Source organism: Esox lucius, chromosome 3, assembly GCF_011004845.1.
Source record: "Esox lucius isolate fEsoLuc1 chromosome 3, fEsoLuc1.pri, whole genome shotgun sequence".
In the NCBI taxonomy this organism is placed as follows: Eukaryota; Metazoa; Chordata; class Actinopteri; order Esociformes; family Esocidae; genus Esox; species Esox lucius.
This window is the reverse complement of record NC_047571.1, coordinates 19,622,006-19,640,329: the sequence shown is the minus strand read 5'-3', so window position 1 is coordinate 19,640,329 and position 18,324 is coordinate 19,622,006. Positions and strand designations below refer to the sequence as shown.

Genomic DNA, 18,324 nt, shown 5'->3' with positions numbered 1-18,324 from the left:
TGTTGAAATGCCCTAAAATCATGTTATCAACCAGCTTGGAGTATTAACAAACAGTATCTGATCCCACTTGAGCTCTCTAGGAACACAGGCTATTGCATGCATTTTCCAATTCTCCTAAAAGTGCCTCTCAGTAAGTCTGTCACTGCATGTTATCTTCTCCCTTCTTCTGTTTAATTGGCTATGCAAATGAAATACCTTCAGCAGACTAGTTACAGAACAAGGATGATTGTCACAAAGTGGCTTTTAAGTCTACTTTTAAAGATTGTTGAGGCAACGATTTTTGAAATAGTCTCATACCAGTCCCATCTTTTTTTACCTAAAAGACGAGGGCCAGAGCTTACAGTTCCCATGATTTTGTACAGAACAACAATTCAGCCTACATTTCAGGGCTTGGTTTTATTTAAAGACTGACTTGCTAATATAACAGCATTAAAAAGAATAACTGATCAACGCGTCATTGCATCGCGTCAACTAATGATTTGAAAACCAACCAAAATCATCCATTTTATATGTGTCTACAAATGTGTCATTTCTAACAAGAATGACAGCATCTGTCTAAAAAAGGTTCGCTGTATTGCTCCATAGCATGTATGGAGCAATACAGCGGTTGAACATTTATGTTTCCCAATCTCCACTTTTTTAAATGAATAAACCTCCCTAATCTAATGGATAGTATAATTACATGTTAATATGTGTAACCAGTTTTGAAGCATCTGGGGCGTTTGTTTTGCCTGCCTTGGCTGCACCTGGCAAGCAATGTTTACGTTCCAACTATTCAAATAGTCCAGTAAAAAACACTCATCCGTGTCATCCCAGAGTACGTTGGCATGCAAAACTCCCAAAAAGCTTCAGATATCTACATTACCAGAGTGTATATTTCTGATTTATTTTGTACATTTGTGCCTGCAGTTGGGTTATAAAAAGCATTGATTTGATGAAATGATAACAGAGAGAAAATAATGTCTGTGTGCATGTTAATATTAATGATGGCTGGAATCGCAAACAGCCAGAGTTAGACAAATTTCGTTCTGTGAATTGGTATTAACAACCTGTATCAGTCTTTGCACGCAGAACCTAAATTAGATTTTCTGCTGATGGAATTACATCCAAATACAGTGACTTGTGATTCTTTCATAACATACAAGTATTTTTTTATTATTCACTAATTTGATAGTTGTTAATGGTTGACCAATATGACTTTGAAAATCATCTTGTCCTGACATTAATGGTAGTTTGATAATTGCTGTATTGGAAGCCTGCATTACAGTGCTTTAAGGTAAAATCGTGATTCATGGAGAGAAATAATGTTATGTAGTCAAGAAGGTTATCTTGAAAGTCAAGACAACCCTTGTCTGCAGGGAAACATCAATTTGAATTAAATTGTTGTGTGTCTAAATGCAACTGAGTAACATTATTATTACTTTGTATACAGCGTTTTAGCCACCACAAACGTTTTTGTTGTCAACTTTGTAAGTGGCTTGTCAACTTCGTTACTGATGGTAAACCCGCAGAAATCAAATACTATTTGAGTCACAGTTCTGCAACATATGGTTAAACTATTTACATACATTCTGTGCTAGATCTGAGGGATCATGTTTGCTTAATGTATTTGCTTTTTTTTGTCTAGAAAACGTCTAAATGCTAACAGAATTAGCATGAGGCATTACTGTACTATAAGTAACATTATAAAACAAAGAACATTTTGAGATTATTTTGAGATTATATATTTGAATAATTTTATTTTAGGATTAAAACATCAAGGCCTTTAAAAATGTGTTGGATAATAAATGTGCAAATAGATGTCTGTTAAGGTGTTTGGTAAGCTTGACATAAATAAATTTAGTTATGCTTTACTTTGGTCTTTCAAAGTATTTGAAATGTAAACATTTGAAACATCTGTGGAAAAATTGTATTGTTCTGTCTCAAGAATTCCTGCAAAGATTACATTTTAATTTTGGTTGCACCATATGACACTAGTGTTTTTCTGTAATATTTCATAATATCATCACATAATATAATGTGTGATATATTGCAAAGGTAAATATTTCATTTTGCTGTGATTTAGATCAATTTACAGTACTTGATGTTGTTCAAATTCAATCTTGAATAGTTGCACCATATGACATTTTCACCCTTTGACATCCCCAAACTGTAAACATTTATCATACTTTGATAAATTGATGTGGCGCTAAACAAAAAATAACATATAAAAATATGCTGTAAGGAGATTTATTGTATACATAGTTCTTTAAATAAAATATTATCCTTGGACACAAAAATAACACATCACGTCAATTATATACATATGTATATTAACTGTATGTATATATACAGTATATATACAGTGTATATTACTTTTTGTATGAATCCTATTAATTAAAATAATAAAATGTTTGTGAAAAAACATGAGAAAGGATTTGCATAAAAAATTGAGAATGTTTCTCCTCCTTATATGCAATAAAATAATAATTTTTATATTAGATGTATTTTTATTTATTATATATGCAGATTCAATGCATATTTGTATACGTTTTGCTTTAGTGATTTACTACAATGATCTCCTGATAACACGAGTATTAATTGTGTTTGTGTGTGCACGCATCAGTGTTTGTGTGTATGTGTTTGTAAACATCATGACACTCAGCTAAGAAGTTAATATCCCTAAATAATTTTACATTTTCACAATGTCTATTTTCCAGTGATTTGACTCAGAGGGCAACACATATTTTTCAGGATTTAAATGATTAATAGTTTTCATTTGGAATGTAGTGATCTGAATTATTCACTTTTCTGCCTCTGCAGATGGAATAAATGCAGTTTCTATACAATCATCTCTCATCTCTCTCTATTTCTACCCTCTCCCTCTGTCTTGTTCATCTTATATAATGTTCTCCTCGGTGTAGTACCCTTCTTTAATGTATTGTCTTGCTTACAGGTTGTCCCAAAAAAACATTATCCAAGGTTTCTTTCAGTTCTAATTTCTCTTTCCCTTACCGTTCTCTAACACACAAGCAAAACATAAAAAAACACATCCCTTCTCTGCTGGCCTCCTTTGTCTAAATCTACAGGTTTAGAGACTAGCTGAATCAAATCATTTCTGGGATACTTGGGTTGTTGTTTTTCTCAGTCCAAACCACTTAACAAATCGTAGCTGTTTAATGGAGAAACACCCTGCACACTGTCTCCGTATCTGTGCTCACACATATCAGCCGTTCAACTCTTATTGCTTTAAATTACATCAATCACTCCCTCCCCTACCCTCATCTTCCTTGGGCACATTTTTCTCTGTCTCTTTTTATTACTCTCGCTCTTCATCTCTCTCTCCTTCAACTTCTCTTCCTGTTATTCTACCTTCGCTTGCCTTTTAATCATCTTCCACCCCTCCCCCACGCATTCTCCTTTTTCACCTCCCTCTCTCAGTCTTTCCTCTCGCCTCCAGTCTGCTCCTCTTTTCCCCCCTCCTCTTTTTCATCCTCCTCTCGGTTGCTGTCTACGTTAACCTCCCCATCCTTCTCCTTTTCCTCTTCTTTCACTTTCTCCCTATCTCGGAACAACTTGGCTAGTTCCTGGAACTGTGGGCCCCACTCCTCCAGGCCTCCTCCCCACTCCTCCTTCTCTGGATCCTTCTCGCCCTCACTCTCCAGCGAGCTGAGTGAGCCGGCGCGCGACCCTGTGCCCTCCAGCCCATACACCTGTACCGAATCATAGGGCGGCTGCGAGGGGTCATAGGTGACCTGAGCCAGGCGCAGGCGGAGGAACTCACCGACCCTGAGGGCCAAGGAGTGACCGCCTGGTCCCGGGCCGCCTCGACCCACCTCCATCCCCGGGACCCAGCCTGCCCCGTACCCCACGATGCCCCCGTACGCCCCCCTGGCCTGCCCTGGGAATGGCAGCATCTGGGGAGTCATATCCCTCCTGCCTAAAACGTACGCCCCCATACCCACCCTGTCCCTCCAGTCAGCCATCAGCCCCTCCGGGTACATTCCCCCGCAAGTCCCGGCCAGAGAGATCCCCCCGCCCTCCCTGTCTGGCCTCGACACCACAAAGTTGCTGCCCATTTCCAGCCCTCCCCTCCCCAGGCTCCCAGGGTAGTCCTGCCTCTGTCCCGTCGCCTCCCCCTGCTGGACACTGGCATAGCTGCGGTTGGCTGACTGCTGAGACGGACCAACTGGGCCGTTGACTCCAGCCACCCCACCACCACTCCCAACAGCAGATGGTTCTCCTTCAGCTGGGCCCGAACTGATGCCCCGTTTTGGGGACAGGCCCGTGCGGGAGGCCCGGCGGCCCGCCAAGGGAAGGGTGGCTGAGTCACACACCCACGCACCCCCGTGACCCTGGCCAGCCATGGAGCCAGAGCGGGTCAGGACCAGGGTGTGCTCCCTCTCTCTGGGGAGGGTCTCAGAATGGACCTGCAGGGGATGGGGAGGAGGAGGGTCAGTCCGGGGGAGGGGCAGTGCAAGGGAACGGTGCTGTTAAGTGGAAGATAAAGGATAACAAGAGGTGACATTAAGATTGAGTGGAGAGGGAATTGAATGGAAAAGATGAATTGGGAAATAATTAAAGCAGAGAACCAGTGAATAAGTGAATAGCCAAATGAAAGAAACAATTAGATTAAGAGGATGAGGGAGAAAAAAGAAGCGAGCAGACAGACAGACAGCCAGACAGCCAAGTAGACAGAGGAGGAAGGAGCAGTCAGACAGACAGCAGAGTAGACAGAGGAGGAAGGAGCAGTCAGACAGACAGCAGAGTAGACAGAGGAGGAAGGAGCCAGGCAGACAGACAGCAGAGTAGACAGACGAGGAATGAGCAGGCAGACAGACATCAGAGCAGACAGATGAGGAAGGAGCCAGGCAGACAGACAGCGGAGTAGACAGATGAGGAAGGAGCAGGCAGACAGACAGCAGAGCAGACAGATGAGGAAGGAGCCAGGCAGACAGACAGCAGAGTAGACAGACGAGGAAGGAACCAAGCAGACAGACAGTAGAGCAGACAGACGAGGAAGGAGCAGGCAGACAAACAGTAGAGCAGACAGACGAGGAAGGAGCAGGCAGACAGACAGCAGAGCAGACAGACGAGGAAGGAACCAAGCAGACAGACAGTAGAGCAGACAGACGAGGAAGGAGCAGGCAGACAGACAGTAGAGCAGACAGACGAGGAAGGAGCAGGCAGACAGACAGCAGAGCAGACAGACGAGGAAGGAGCAGGCAGACAGACAGCAGAGCAGACAGACGAGGAAGGAACCAAGCAGACAGACAGTAGAGCAGACAGACGAGGAAGGAGCAGGCAGACAGACAGTAGAGCAGACAGACGAGGAAGGAGCAGGCAGACAGACAGCAGAGCAGACAGACGAGGAAGGAGCAGGCAGGCAGAAAGAATAACAGAGTTGAGAAGGAAAGAGAAGCAGCATAGGTTAATTGGGCACTAGAAAGAACTAACACTGCACTGTGAGAGGGATGAAGAGGGAAGAGGATCAAAAGACAAAATGTCAGAAAGTAAAGAAGATGAACAGAAAGCATCCAGTGACAAAACGAAAGAAATATACATGGATCATCATACGGTGAACTCAAGAAGTATTTGGACAGTGACATTTCTTTTGGCTCTGTATTCCAGCACTTTGGATTTTAACTGATATGTGGATATGGGTTTAAAATGCAGACTGACAGCATTAATTTGAGGATATTTCCATTCAAATCACTTGAACCATTTATAAATGATAACGTGTTTTATTCAAAGTATTCCATTCAAGGGTGTTTGTTAGCATCATTACTGCATCACAGGAGAGCTGTCAGTGTCTAGCCTTGATTCTTGGTTTACACATTTGCATTGGGTGTTGGTTGATGTTAACTTACAGCATGAGAGCCAATGAAGTGTAAATGTAAGTCAAGCTGGCCATGACCACGCATATCAATCAGAGTACGCTAATCAGAGACAAAACAATTGACGCACCAAAATCTAAATGTTGGATGGTAAGAAAGAAAAAAAGCACTAGTGAGGTCAGCAATGGTAAACAAACTGATAATCCAAAGAAGACCTGTACAGTGGATGAACAAACGCTCACCATAATAAAGACAAACAACAACAACAACTACACTGTTGGACAGATCAGAACACTCTCCTGGAGGTAGCCATAGAAGGGAGTATCCGAACTACAGAGGTTGGACTTCTAGGTGCAGAAACACACACTAGCCTAAAATACTTTTACATCCTGCATAGTACTTGAATGACAGAGGAGAAGAAAAGGAACATATACGTCAGTAATAGCAATAGGAAATTGGGAACTAGCAGCAGTAAAAGCCTGGTGGGAAGCTCCACCAGGGAAGATACCCAGCATCTCTATGATATTCAACCAAGTACTAAACCTGACTACATTATTGTACATAACGTTGCAATTACCAAATCTGCTGCAATCATCAAATAATAGAACTCAAACTAAAGATGGACTTCAACTCCATTATCATTGCATCATTTAAAATGTAAAGTGTTGGAACACAGAGCCAAAAAACGAAACCTTTGTCACTGTCCAAATAGATTTGGAGATCACCCTCAGAATGCAGGTAAAAACTAGCAGTTCTGCAACCACACCAAACTGTCGAATGTTGTTAGTTGGTTTGACATGAATGTTTCTGTCCTCACCCAGTCCACCAAGTCCTGACTGCGACTCTGCTGCTCACTACTGTTCTCTGTGCAGTTGCTCATAGCTCCTCCCCCTCCGCCTCTCTCCTGGCTGTCATTGGTCCGCGGCGTTCCTCCATCTGAAGTGCTCACCCCACTCTGCGGGCCTGTTCCCTCTCTGCTCTCTCTGCTGCTCAGTTCAGCTGGACCGATGTACACAGCCCCTGGCTCCAGTGCCCCGACCATGGCCCCCTGGTTCTGGATGACAAGGGAGTGATCTGGTTGGCCCCCGGGGAAACGGTAGGCCAAGCCCGGCTCAAACTGGGCACCCGGGGTCCTCCTCAGGACAGGTAAGGTATGGCTGCTGTAACAGAGACGGCCATAAAGGGGCCCTCCAGGCCCTCCAGGTCCGGTGTAGGCTGGGTCCAAGCCTGGATTCTGGGCCCAGCTGTAGGCACGGGCCTTGTCCTGAACGAGTTGGGATTGTCGTCTGGGGGACAGAAGATAGGGTATGACAAGGCTAGATAACATGTTATAGCATGTCTTAGCTGCTTTAGACAAGGGCAGACACCAAGTGATAGCATAGGGTAGACACATCTCAATCTGGAACATTAATCATGTTTGAGAGTGTGGAACCGTGTGGTTCCCAACAGTCATTTTTCATTGTTTTTCTCACATGTTCCTGCTGTCCAGGGTGCGGTATCCCCTACGTGAGCTGTGGGGGGCGCTCTGGAGCGCAGCAATATCGAAGGCAGCGGTGTCAGCCTCACCCCCTCCCTCGTCGTCGTAGGTGATGATGTTCTCCCTCACATCATCATCCTCCAGGGGAGATAGAGAGTCCCTCTTCTGATGGCGGAGTGAAAGGGACAAGGCACTGACAGCTGGTGAGAGAAAGAAAGAGGGAGGTGGAGGGAAAGAGGGAGGTGTAGGGGGAGGGAGGTGGAGGGAGAGGGGGAAGAGGGAGGGAGAGGGAAAGAGGGAGGTGTAGGGAGAGGGGGAAAAAGGGAGGTGGAGGGAGGGAAAGAGGGAGATGGAGGGAGGGAAAGAGGGAGGTGGAGGGAGAGGGGGAAAGAGGGAGGTGGAGGGAGGAGGAGGGAGGTGGAGGGAGGTGGAGGGAGGGAAAGAGGGAGGTGGAGGGAGAGGGGGGAAGAGGGAGGTGGAGGGAGGGAAAGAGGGAGGTGGAGGGAGAGGGGGAAAGAGGGAGGTGGAGGGAGGTGGAGGGAGGGAAAGAGGGAGGTGGAGGGAGAGGGGGGAAGAGGGAGGTGGAGGGAGAGAGGGGAAGAGGGAGGTGGAGGGAGAGAGGGAGGTGGAGGGAGGTGGAGGGAGAGAAAGAAAGAGGGAGGCGGAGAGAAAGGGGAAAGAGGGAGGTGGAGGGAGAGAAAGAAAGAGGGAGGTGGAGGGAGAGAAAGAAAGAGGGAGGTGGAGAGAGAGGGAAAGAGGGAGGTGGAGGGAGAGAAAGAAAGAGGGAGGTGGAGGGAGAGAAAGAAAGAGGGAGGTGGAGAGAGGGAAAGAGGGAGGTGGAGGGAGAGAAAGAAAGAGGGAGGTGGAGATAGAGAAAGAAAAAGATACAGAAGGCCAGTGTTGCTATATCATATCTCTGTCCTGCATACTAAAATCAGTCATTAACTTAACAGCCACAATTAGTCACAAAAGGACTGGACAGTTCTAGGTATTTATCAGATCAGTCCCAGTAAAATGCTATTTAATAGGTTTGCGTTTCCTAGTAGAATACCTACTCAACTAATCATCAAGTCTTAATTAATTTAATCAGGACGTCTAGTGTTGGGTTGTAACAAAAGTCTGCATGCCCTGTAGCTCTGGGTCTCTGAGTCCAGTAGTATATTCACCCAGCAGAGTGGCAACACAGGCCAAGATGGCCAACAGGGCGGCGGTGCTGAGCCCAGGGGACGGAGATGTTGATTGCTGGGGAACACACAGCGTCTCTCTCTCCCACTCCCAGTCTTCCTCAGTCTGCCTCTCCTGACGCTCCTTCTCCCCAGCCCGGGCTCCTCCTCTCAGGCAGGGGCAGACAGATACAGTAACTGTGCTGGTGGAGGTCAGGCCGGATGTCCCATCTCTCAGGACAAGGGGGACATGAAGCGTGAGGGAGGACAGAGAGGAGCGGGAGAGGGGCTTCAGAGATGACCGGAGCAACAGGGTAGCAGTAGGACCTGTTGGAGGAGAGAGAGGGAAAGAGAGAGAGAGAAAGAGAGAGAGAGAGAGAGAGAGAGAGAGAGAGAGGGTTTGTAGAGAGAACGAGGAACCGTGAGAGGAAAAACAAAAGGATCTCAATTGAATTGAATTAAGTCTCAACATTATAATTTTATTCCCACAGCTTTCATCAGAGAAAGTGGGACAAGATGGATGTATATTAGAGTCGAAGATAAACAGCAGAGGAAGGTTTCAGAGATAAACAACAGGCTGGGAGATTGATGGTGGAGGGAAGTGGGAGACAGAGAGAAGGGGAGGACAGAGGGAGGAGGGGAGGGACAAGGGGAGGAAAGAGGGAGGAGAGGAGTGACAAGGGGAGGATAGAGGGAGGAGAGGAGTAAGAAGAAGAGAAGTTAGGATTAGACAGTGGGCATGAGACAGCGAGGGAGAGCAAGATGGAAAGAGTGTGAGAGAGAGCCAGAGAAAGAGAGCAGTAGAGACTTTACCCCCACTGTCTCTGATGCTGAAGTTGAGGGCAACACTGGACTCTGGGGGGATGCTGAAATAAACAGCACTGTCATTCCCTCCCTCATCTCTATCAATCGCACGCAACACCTGCACCACCTGAATGGAGGAGATAGAGAGAATGAATCCAGCCACAGGGGGGATTTGGGGGAGTGACAGCGGAGGGGACGGAAAGAGACAGGTATGAAGAACCAGAAAATAGAAAGATAGAAGAGATTAGAAAAACTAAAAACAGCAATAAAGATAAGTCATGTTGAAATAAAGACTGTAGTAGACATATAGAACTAAAGATAGTAATAGAGATATAGAAATAAATACAGTAACAGAGTTATAGAAATAAAGACAGTGGTAGAGATACAGAAATAAAGACAGTAGTAGAGATTCAGAAATAAAGACTGTAACAGAGAAATAGAAAAAGGCATTTGTAAGAAAACCACTTAACTACCACCTACATCCATGTGATACAGTTCAACAAATACCTACTGTACTCAGAACAAACACAGACTCCAGCTAAATCTCTAATGTATAACATCATTATATTTAATAGTGTGAGAAATGACTGTTGGTTTTCAGTATACGCTATAATCCACACAAAGCCTGGTTTTGGATGGTAGACATACACTTAGAAAAATAACTATTAATATTCTATCAAGGGAATATCATTTCATTTTAAACCACTGGGACTCTTAAAATACAGCCTTTGGGAAAAAGGCAATAGAAGACACCTCTTTAATGGACTTTAGAGTGCCAGAGCAGTGATTCAGACCACAAATAAGATGTTAGGAAGTTTTGAGTCAGGAAGTAGCTAGGGCTTTCACTTTGAAAGGGTTTCTAAATTATACAACTTTATTGTTTAAAACATCTGTTCAAATGTTCTCATACAAATGTATTATTTTCAGATCTATTAACGGTTGGCGGATTCATGACGGTTACTATAGATTCACAGATCGTGAGACAAAAGAACAAAGACTCCGGCACACAAAGAGGATCTAAACACATGCAGAGATACAATAAACAGACGGACAAAGATAACAAATGACTGGAATAGAGACAACAAGACAAACACGACAGAAATAGAGGCAGCAGGACTGGATAACTCCACCAAGCAATCCACAAAAAGATTCAAAGAGTTCTTACACAAGCATGCCCGCACGCACGCACGCCCGCACGCCCGCACGCCCGCACGCCCGCACGCACACTCTGACTGACCTGTCCGATGGCTGAAGAGTCACACATGGCAGCTGTGTATTGTCGGTCCAGCTCCGGCGCGTTGTCATTCAGGTCCAGCGTCTCTATGGCAACCACCACTCTGGACACCTGGCTGGGGTTGTCTGCAGAGAGGAACCAGGGACAGCTGTGTCACTAACGAGAGCAGTCCAAGACCGCCGAGCGGCCAAGACGACTCCTGTGCTCAAATCCGCTAGTGTCCCCCGGCTGCCTCACACAGGCTCTGTCCGAATCAAAGCGAATAGCAGACGACTCGTCATGTGTCATATTATCAATCCCGTTGAATCTCTGGGTTAGTGCTCTGGTGTCGGAGGGAGAGTTGGAATTAGCGCTGCTGTCCCTCTCTTTCCACATCAAACGGCCTTTTCAAAGTTTACGGATCCTGCGAAGGCAGCATGTGAAAGGAGCCGACGTGCATGCAAAGCAGTTCCACCAGGGACAAGTTTAAAGGGATTGGAACGGAGCACACGCTGCATGCAACCACACACACGCCCGCTGGAATGCACCAGCAAAGTTTGGACGGCTCACGGGTCGACACGCACATTCTGTCCTACACACACACACACACACACACACACCAGGCACACACAGAGACAAGCACACATTTTGGGCAGCTCACCATAAAGAGTCTCTGGAATGTGTTCACACACTAAGACGTAACACCATGTTAGGGATGGGAGCCAGGGGTCCAAAACACAGGGAATGAGGGGAGAGGAGAAAGGGGGAGGGAGGGGAGAACATGGAAGGGAGAGGGGCGAGAGAGGAGAGAGGAGGGGAGGAGAGCGGAGGCCCCTGGCCACTGAAAGAAGAGACATTTAGCAATACTGCTACAGCCTCCAGCGGTCTGTTTACTAGATAGAGCTCATTATTCAACTCTGGCAGCAGAATCACCACTACTGGAAACCCAGTTCCACGCTGGCCAATAACACAGCTGAAATAAAGAGCAGCACTGTCACCACACTGAAGACTTCTGCTGGTGCCACTGTGTCACCGCTAACAGGACTTCCAGGGTTCATTCGGGATTGTGGAAGTGATGGAATTGCAGGCGAATGCGTTGCTTTATCGTAACTACTCTTAACATGAAATGGAATGTGTTTAATTGGGATCTGGTGTCTCCCATTCTAAGGTGGTGGCACTCTGTTCCCCCAATTTCCCAGCTGGTAATAATATTGGCATAAGCACCACTGTCTCCGCAGTTAAAGCCCACTGTTACTGCTGGCCCCGCTGAGTAACTAATAGAAGCCATCTAGACATATCAAGTAAAGCTGCTTAGTGGAGTGGAGCGTATTGAGCTTCAACTCTCCGCGGCTACACGCTTTCAGGGTTTATAGGTGTAATGACTAAGGTGGAAAGTGATGCTGTAACTACTACAGAATGAATCCTGGTCAGATCAGGTTAGGAAAGAAAAATGTCTGGCTCCTAACGGTGAGCTAGCTGTGCCCTCTGACCTCTCTGTGTGGCGATGACGGTGATGTTGTGCCACTGTTCTCGTTCCCGGTCCAGCTCCACAGCGGTGGTGAGGAGGCCACTGTCTGACGTAATACGGAACAGAGCCTCTGGGTCTGACTGGGGATCGATAGAGAACCTAGAACAAATGCAGGGAGAGAATGGGGGGGGGTTGAAGAGAGTGAGGACAGGGAGAACAGGAGATAAGAAAAAGAGGGTATAAATGGCCAGGGAATTAATATCCCAGATTATCACAGTCGATACAAGCTCATTTGAAGTAGTGCTGATTTATCTAAATATCTCAATGAACGTTCTAACTACCAGACTTTCCCCATTGCTCTGTGGGAGTCAAGCTGTGTCAATAATGGGCCAGAACTATCTAGATACAAGGACTCACTACATTCACAGATTCACAGACTCACTACATTCACAGCTTCCCAGACTCACTACATTCACAGAGTCACAGACTCATTACATTCAGAGTCACAGACTCATTACATTCACAGACTCACTACATGCACAGCTTCACAGACTCACTACATTCACAGAGTCAGAGACTAACTATATTCACAGATTCACAGGCTCACTACATTCTCAGCTTCACAGACTCACAACATCCACAGAATCACAGATTTACTCCATTCACATATTACCAGACTCATACATTCACAGACTTACTCCAGTCACAGATTCACTGATTCACTCCATTCACAGATCCATAGGCTCACTACATTCAAAGACTCATAGACTCACCAGATTGACAGACTCACACCAATCACAGATTCACTGATTCACTCCATTCACAGATCCATAGGCTCACTACATTCAAAGACCCATAGGCTCACTAGATTGACAGACTCACTACATTCACTATGTTAACAGATTCCCGGTCACAGTTCTGCAGAAGGGGGGACACATACGTAAAATAAATGGAAGGCTAACTGTGCCTTGCCTCTGTGTGCGTGACAGCATGTGTGGCCTGCTACCTGATGTTATTGGTGAGTCCGGTATCAGGGTCCACAGCACTAACCCGTCCCACGGTGCAGGCGGGGGGGCAGTTCTCAGACACGTCCATGCGGTAGCGCGCCCGGGAGAAGCGGGGCGGCTCGTCGGCATCCAGCACGGCCACCCGGACGGAGGCGCGGTCCTTAAAGGGCCCACGGCGGAGGAAACGAGGGTCGACCATGGGGTTCAACACCTCCACGGAAAAGGAGTAGGAGCTCCGACTCTCATAGTCCACAGCCTGCAGGGAGGGAGAGACGGGCGAAGATGTATCCATAACACCATAGATGCAAGGGGAGAGGCAGAGGGAGAACCAAGGGAGAATGGAGAGCAATAGAGTGAGAGAAAAGGGGGGAGAGAAAGGTAGCGGGTTACTGTAAATGGGGGGGGAGAAAGGTAGTGGGTTACTGTAAATGTGGGGGAGAGAGAAAGGTAGCGGGTTACTGTAAATGTGGGGGAGAGAGAAAGGTAGCGGGTTACTGTAAATGTGGGGGAGAAAGAAAGACGGTTTACAGTCGATATCTTCATCTTGGCTTTGTGGTGGAAAATGGCCAAGTGGTACTGAAAAGCTGTAAGGGTTTCATGCTATAGCTCCAGTCAAAGCTGACACTGGTGTCTGCTGAGAAGTTATGAACACTATTAGTGCAAGCAGAGCTGGGTGTTTCATTGAGTCAGTCTGTTTGTCTGCCTGTCTGTCTGTTGACTGTGGTTCCTCTTAGCAGCAGGGATGCTGTAGTCTAAAGGAATGAGCCTGTCTCCAAGAAGGATGATTGCTGTGGGGGGGCATCTAGATCAAAACTGCTTTCCCAGGGTTTTCAATGTTGCATAGGCTATCTGAGTCCTATATTGGATGTCAGGATAATTGGCAGAAAGAAACGTGTTGGGCTGGACCAGGGACTAGACTGGTTAGATATGACCAATATTCAACGCACGATTCTGGAGGAAAAAAATTACTTTGAAGGTCCCTCATGGAGGAAAATATTGATATTTTGCTACTCTTTCTGATCTCCCCGCTTTTTCATTTTCTCACAGAAGTGTATTCTCTTCAAACAAATCTGTAATCTTAACAGGGCAGAGATTGATTAAAAATTATGCAGTATGGAAAGGGGAATTGAAGGGCATGGATATTGAAATATAGGCAATATAGGAACATATGCAGGAGAAGGGAGATGTCAGAGAGGGAGAGTGAGGGGAGGGGAGGGTGGGAGGGAGGGGGGGAGTGGGGGGAGGTCTCTTACAGGATCCCATTAGAGGAGGAGAGAGACAATCTGTCTGAGGAGGAGAGATGTCACTTACACTGTGAGCACACACTCATCACCCCCGCCCTCCTCTATCCAATACTCCATCTCCCTCTCCTGCCCTCCCCCTCCCCCCCCTCTCCCAGACACTCTATCACGCTCCCCAATCCCCTCCCAGTGCGCAGAGGTCCATCTCTGACATCCAGAACACACACTCATCTCTCTCCCTCGCTCACGCTTACAGGGGGCACTTATCACAACAACCGCCTCCTTTTTCTCACCCCTGCGCGGTGCTCTCCGTCAAACCCCTCATGTCTTAGCACAACCGGGTCCTGTCCTAATCTCTCACTCTTAGGACGGTCCAAATTCTTTCCCTGAAACCCTTGTCTCTCTTAACGCTCTGAGGATGAAGTTAATTAACCAACCGGTATGGCACCGTAATCATAAAGTCATGCATAATACATCACACATCAAATATGGCTGACGATCACACATTATTTATTGTGTGTGTGTGTGTGTGTGTGTGTGTGTGCTTGTGTGCGTGCTCATGTGGTCGTGTGTGTCTGTGTTTGTGTGTGGCCAGGCAGAGTTGGCTGTGATCAGTGAAGCTTTAAATGATCTGAATCCAATCGCCTTGCCACCAGTGTACGGTGTGGTATTTGCGGCGTCTGTATCCACCCGACTGTAGTGGACTACATGAAGCAAAATAGTTTTTCTCTTCGAAGGCTTGGTGCAGTTCACAGGCCGTGCCTGTCCTGCTGGCCTAACACATGTGAGGCCTGACTGGAACCTCAGCGTTACCTCAGGAGGACGTCTTTGTCTTCCCACAGGCTTCTGCCTGAGCAGCAGCACACCAGTGTTCCACCGCGGTGCTGCTCTACCAGAGAATCGCCTGAATCTCCCCATCACTCTTTTTTCTCTCCTCCCTTTTTCTGTCACTTACACTATTGTGCTCCCTCTTCTTTCTTCCTCTCTCTCTCTTGCCCTCTTCCTCCCTCTCTGCTCTATTCCCCTCCCTACGTTTTATTCTCTCTCCTTCTTCTTCCTCTCCGTCCCGTCTCTCTGTCTTCCTCTCTCTCTCTTTTCCTCCCTCTCTTCCCTCTTAGGAGATTAGCACAATCTCACTTTTCAGTGAAAAAACAAACACAGATAATCCTTGGAACGCTGCTAGTGGGTGACCGTGGATTAGCCAGCCGTTTAAAGTGACAGCATATGGAAATAATGGCTAACCAATGGAATCAAAGTGTGCCCAGGTGGGATCACAAGCCCAGAAATAGGAGGCTTATACAGCTCACAGCTCCAAAAAAGCATACATTTAGTGGAATCTGTGACTCAGGATACTGATGGAAGATGTGTTACTAATTGTCCTATAGGATGTAGCTAATATTTCCCATTCAACTCCTAATGTAGCTCAGCGTATCGCTGTGAGTCACAGGCCTGCGTAACGAGCAGCTGTGTAGTCAGCCCACTCAGGAATAGACTCCCCGCCATACCTGAGGCACTTTATGTAGATGGATAGGTATACGCAGTATGGTAATAACTCCACCTTGTCCTCTGACAGGCTTGGTTACACACTCCTAAAAGTGCCTTGGGGCTAGAAGCTCTAAAGGTCTGTTTAGTATTCATGTCCGGACTTCCAGAGCCTCTCTCCTCCCAGCCCTACAGCAGGCCTATCACGTGCGAGGTGAGGATAACATGTCAATTAACCGGCTCACATTACATGTCAGCCACTAGGTGGCGGCATTGCAGAGCCTTAACAAGAAAAAAAGTATTTACAGTGAAGAAGCTTTAGCGTAAACTTAAGAATAAGTTGATTTGATGCTTCAGTTTATGTTGACCCAGTGGACATAAAGTTAGTACCAACACAAAGAGAGTGGGAATGGTTTCATTTAAGCCCTGAGAGATTGTAAACCTGAAAGTATTTCCCAATTCCAAGCACATTCATTTTTTGTTCTTCAGCTTTCCTTTTCCAGCATTTAGGCCTGTGTGCGCAGGGACTAGATCTCATCTAAAACTACTGCCCTCAGAAAACCCCATTTAAAAACCTCTTCTCCCGGCGCGCTCATATAAGCCTATAAATGAATAGTTGTGTGTGTTTAAATCCCCAGCCAGCGTTTATAGGTTGAATTAGAGTGACCTGAGCCTAGTCAGTTTAGACAGAGAATCACAACAGTGAGTCAGACTGAGACCAAAACAGCCAGTACTCTAGAAAATGGCCCCGGAGGAAAGTGGGAGAGGTGGTGGATGAGTTAGGAGGTGACAGAGGGGAGGAAGACAGAGGTGGAGAATAAGGGAGAGAAGGAGGCGGGAAGGGTTTGCTGTTGCCCTCTGAGACAGCCTGTGAATAAGCAGTGATAACAGAGGCAGTCCACAGACTTCACCTAGATTGACTGGTGGCGTTAATGACCCAGCCCCCCTGCGCGTCCCTGGCTAACCCTGCACTGCCAACCCGAACCGTATCCCACATCACGCTGGCTCTCCCTGACACACACACACACACACACTTCCTCTCTACGTCTCTCTCTTTCTCTCTCTCTCTCTCTCTCTCTCCCTCCCTCTCTGTGTGTCTCTCTTTCTTTCCTCCTGCCTGCCACCTCCCTGTCATCTATCAGACAGTGCTGACCCTCAGTCTTTCGGACAGGCACCACCATTTTTAAAAAAAAATTTTTTTTTTAAACAAACGACTGTATTCCTTCACAAGTTTTAGTCATTCCACTGAGTGTTAACCCGGGAGGGCTGCAAGGCCAAGAGTGTGACTGTGTGTCTGTGTATGTGTGTTTGTGCATGTTCCTGTGTGGCTGTATGTGTGTCTGTAAGTCTAAGATCAACGGTATAAATGGGATTCTGCCCGTGGCTGTGAGAGGACCAGTGAGGTCAGTCCCAGTCTCAGTGGTAGCAGAAAGAGTTCCAGCAGGAAATTTTTTCCTCTTAAGGGCAAAACGATCATCTCTTACCACAAAATCCTTCATAGTATTTTTTTTGTTTGTATTTTTACTACAGCTGTCAGTGAGTCAGTCACTACACACAAACGTCAGCATGTATAAACATAGAATCACTATAGACTATCTGACTGCATGGTTCAGTGGGGCAGAAATTGTGTGTGTGTGTGGGGGGGGGGTTGTGTTAATTATAAGCTTTTTAAAATTGTATTGGTGGAATCATTTGTTCACTGTTAGTAATTTAGGCGTAGATTCCCTAATAGGCTAAATCTCTTTAACCTCCTAACCTCTCAGTGATTCAGCCTCTTACCTAGTGCTGCGTGCTGCCTATCATTCACAACCATGCATTCTGTGAGCCAGCGGTGAAGAACCCTAGAAAGGGCATCCCCCAAAAGTATCTTGTAAAGTTCAGTGCATAGTTCCCTCTATAATCCATTTTAGTGGAAGGACAGAGGTGATGAGACAAAGCTTCGTACTGGAACGGTAATTGTAGGTTTAGCTTGGCGTCCACGGTGCACTGGAATCAGCATCCGAGGGGAGCGAGGAGAGGGCGGCGAGAAGAGGAGTGTGTTTGTTTACATGTCATTTCTCTAGTCACTGAGCACACAGTGAGTAGATCACGTCTATCTCCCTCTGCACGCTGCTGCTTAGACATTCTCTGTGTTGGTGCTCTCTCTCCTCTCTCTAACTCTGGAGCTTTTTTCCCCCTCAAACAAACCTCTTTTTCAGCCTGCCAGTCTCCCTTTGGATGTTTTTCTGCCTCATTGTGTCTCTCTGTTTTCTTTCTCACTGTCACCCCTCTTTCTGTCTCATTCTCTCGCGCTCTCTCTCTCTCTCTCTCTCACACACACACACACACACACACTATCTTTCTGCTGTATTGGCTCTGACTGCCTAGCTAATTTCCCTCTATGTTGTCCCTGCTTTCAGTCTCACCTCTACTCCTCCTCCCCCCTTCCATCTCACCCCTCTGAGTCTCACTGCTCCTCTCTCTCCTCTCTCTTTATCTTATCTAGTAACACATCCCAGGCCTAAAAATCCCCTAAAACCCCACCTCCGGCCATGGCTTTTTTAACACGTCTCTTAAACCCTGGAGGGGCTGTCACAGTGAAAAACACACGCAAACACGCACACAAACTGACACATACAGCACATACACACATGCACGCATTGCACACATGCAT

The 18,324-nt window shown here is 46.4% G+C and overlaps 1 protein-coding gene across 3 annotated transcripts in view; it reads right to left on the bottom strand.

The window, feature by feature from the left end:
* Positions 1-2,429: 2,429 nt before the first annotated feature.
* LOC105021421 overlaps positions 2,430-18,324 on the bottom strand; it is a 113,670-nt gene continuing 97,775 nt past the window's right edge. For 2 of the 3 annotated variants that reach the window (XM_013139555.4, XM_020041433.3), the window contains exons 7-14: positions 12,948-13,204; positions 11,964-12,100; positions 10,498-10,619; positions 9,270-9,387; positions 8,460-8,783; positions 7,289-7,493; positions 6,634-7,132; positions 2,430-4,409 (exon numbers count right to left, since the gene is read on the bottom strand). In XM_013139555.4, coding sequence (XP_012995009.3) covers positions 3,417-4,409; positions 6,634-7,132; positions 7,289-7,493; positions 8,460-8,783; positions 9,270-9,387; positions 10,498-10,619; positions 11,964-12,100; positions 12,948-13,204 — 2,655 coding nt within the window. In that variant the 3' untranslated portion in view covers positions 2,430-3,416. The remainder of the gene's footprint in view (positions 4,410-6,633; positions 7,133-7,288; positions 7,494-8,459; positions 8,784-9,269; positions 9,388-10,497; positions 10,620-11,963; positions 12,101-12,947; positions 13,205-18,324) is intronic. The other variant, XM_020041440.3, reaches the window with a different exon arrangement.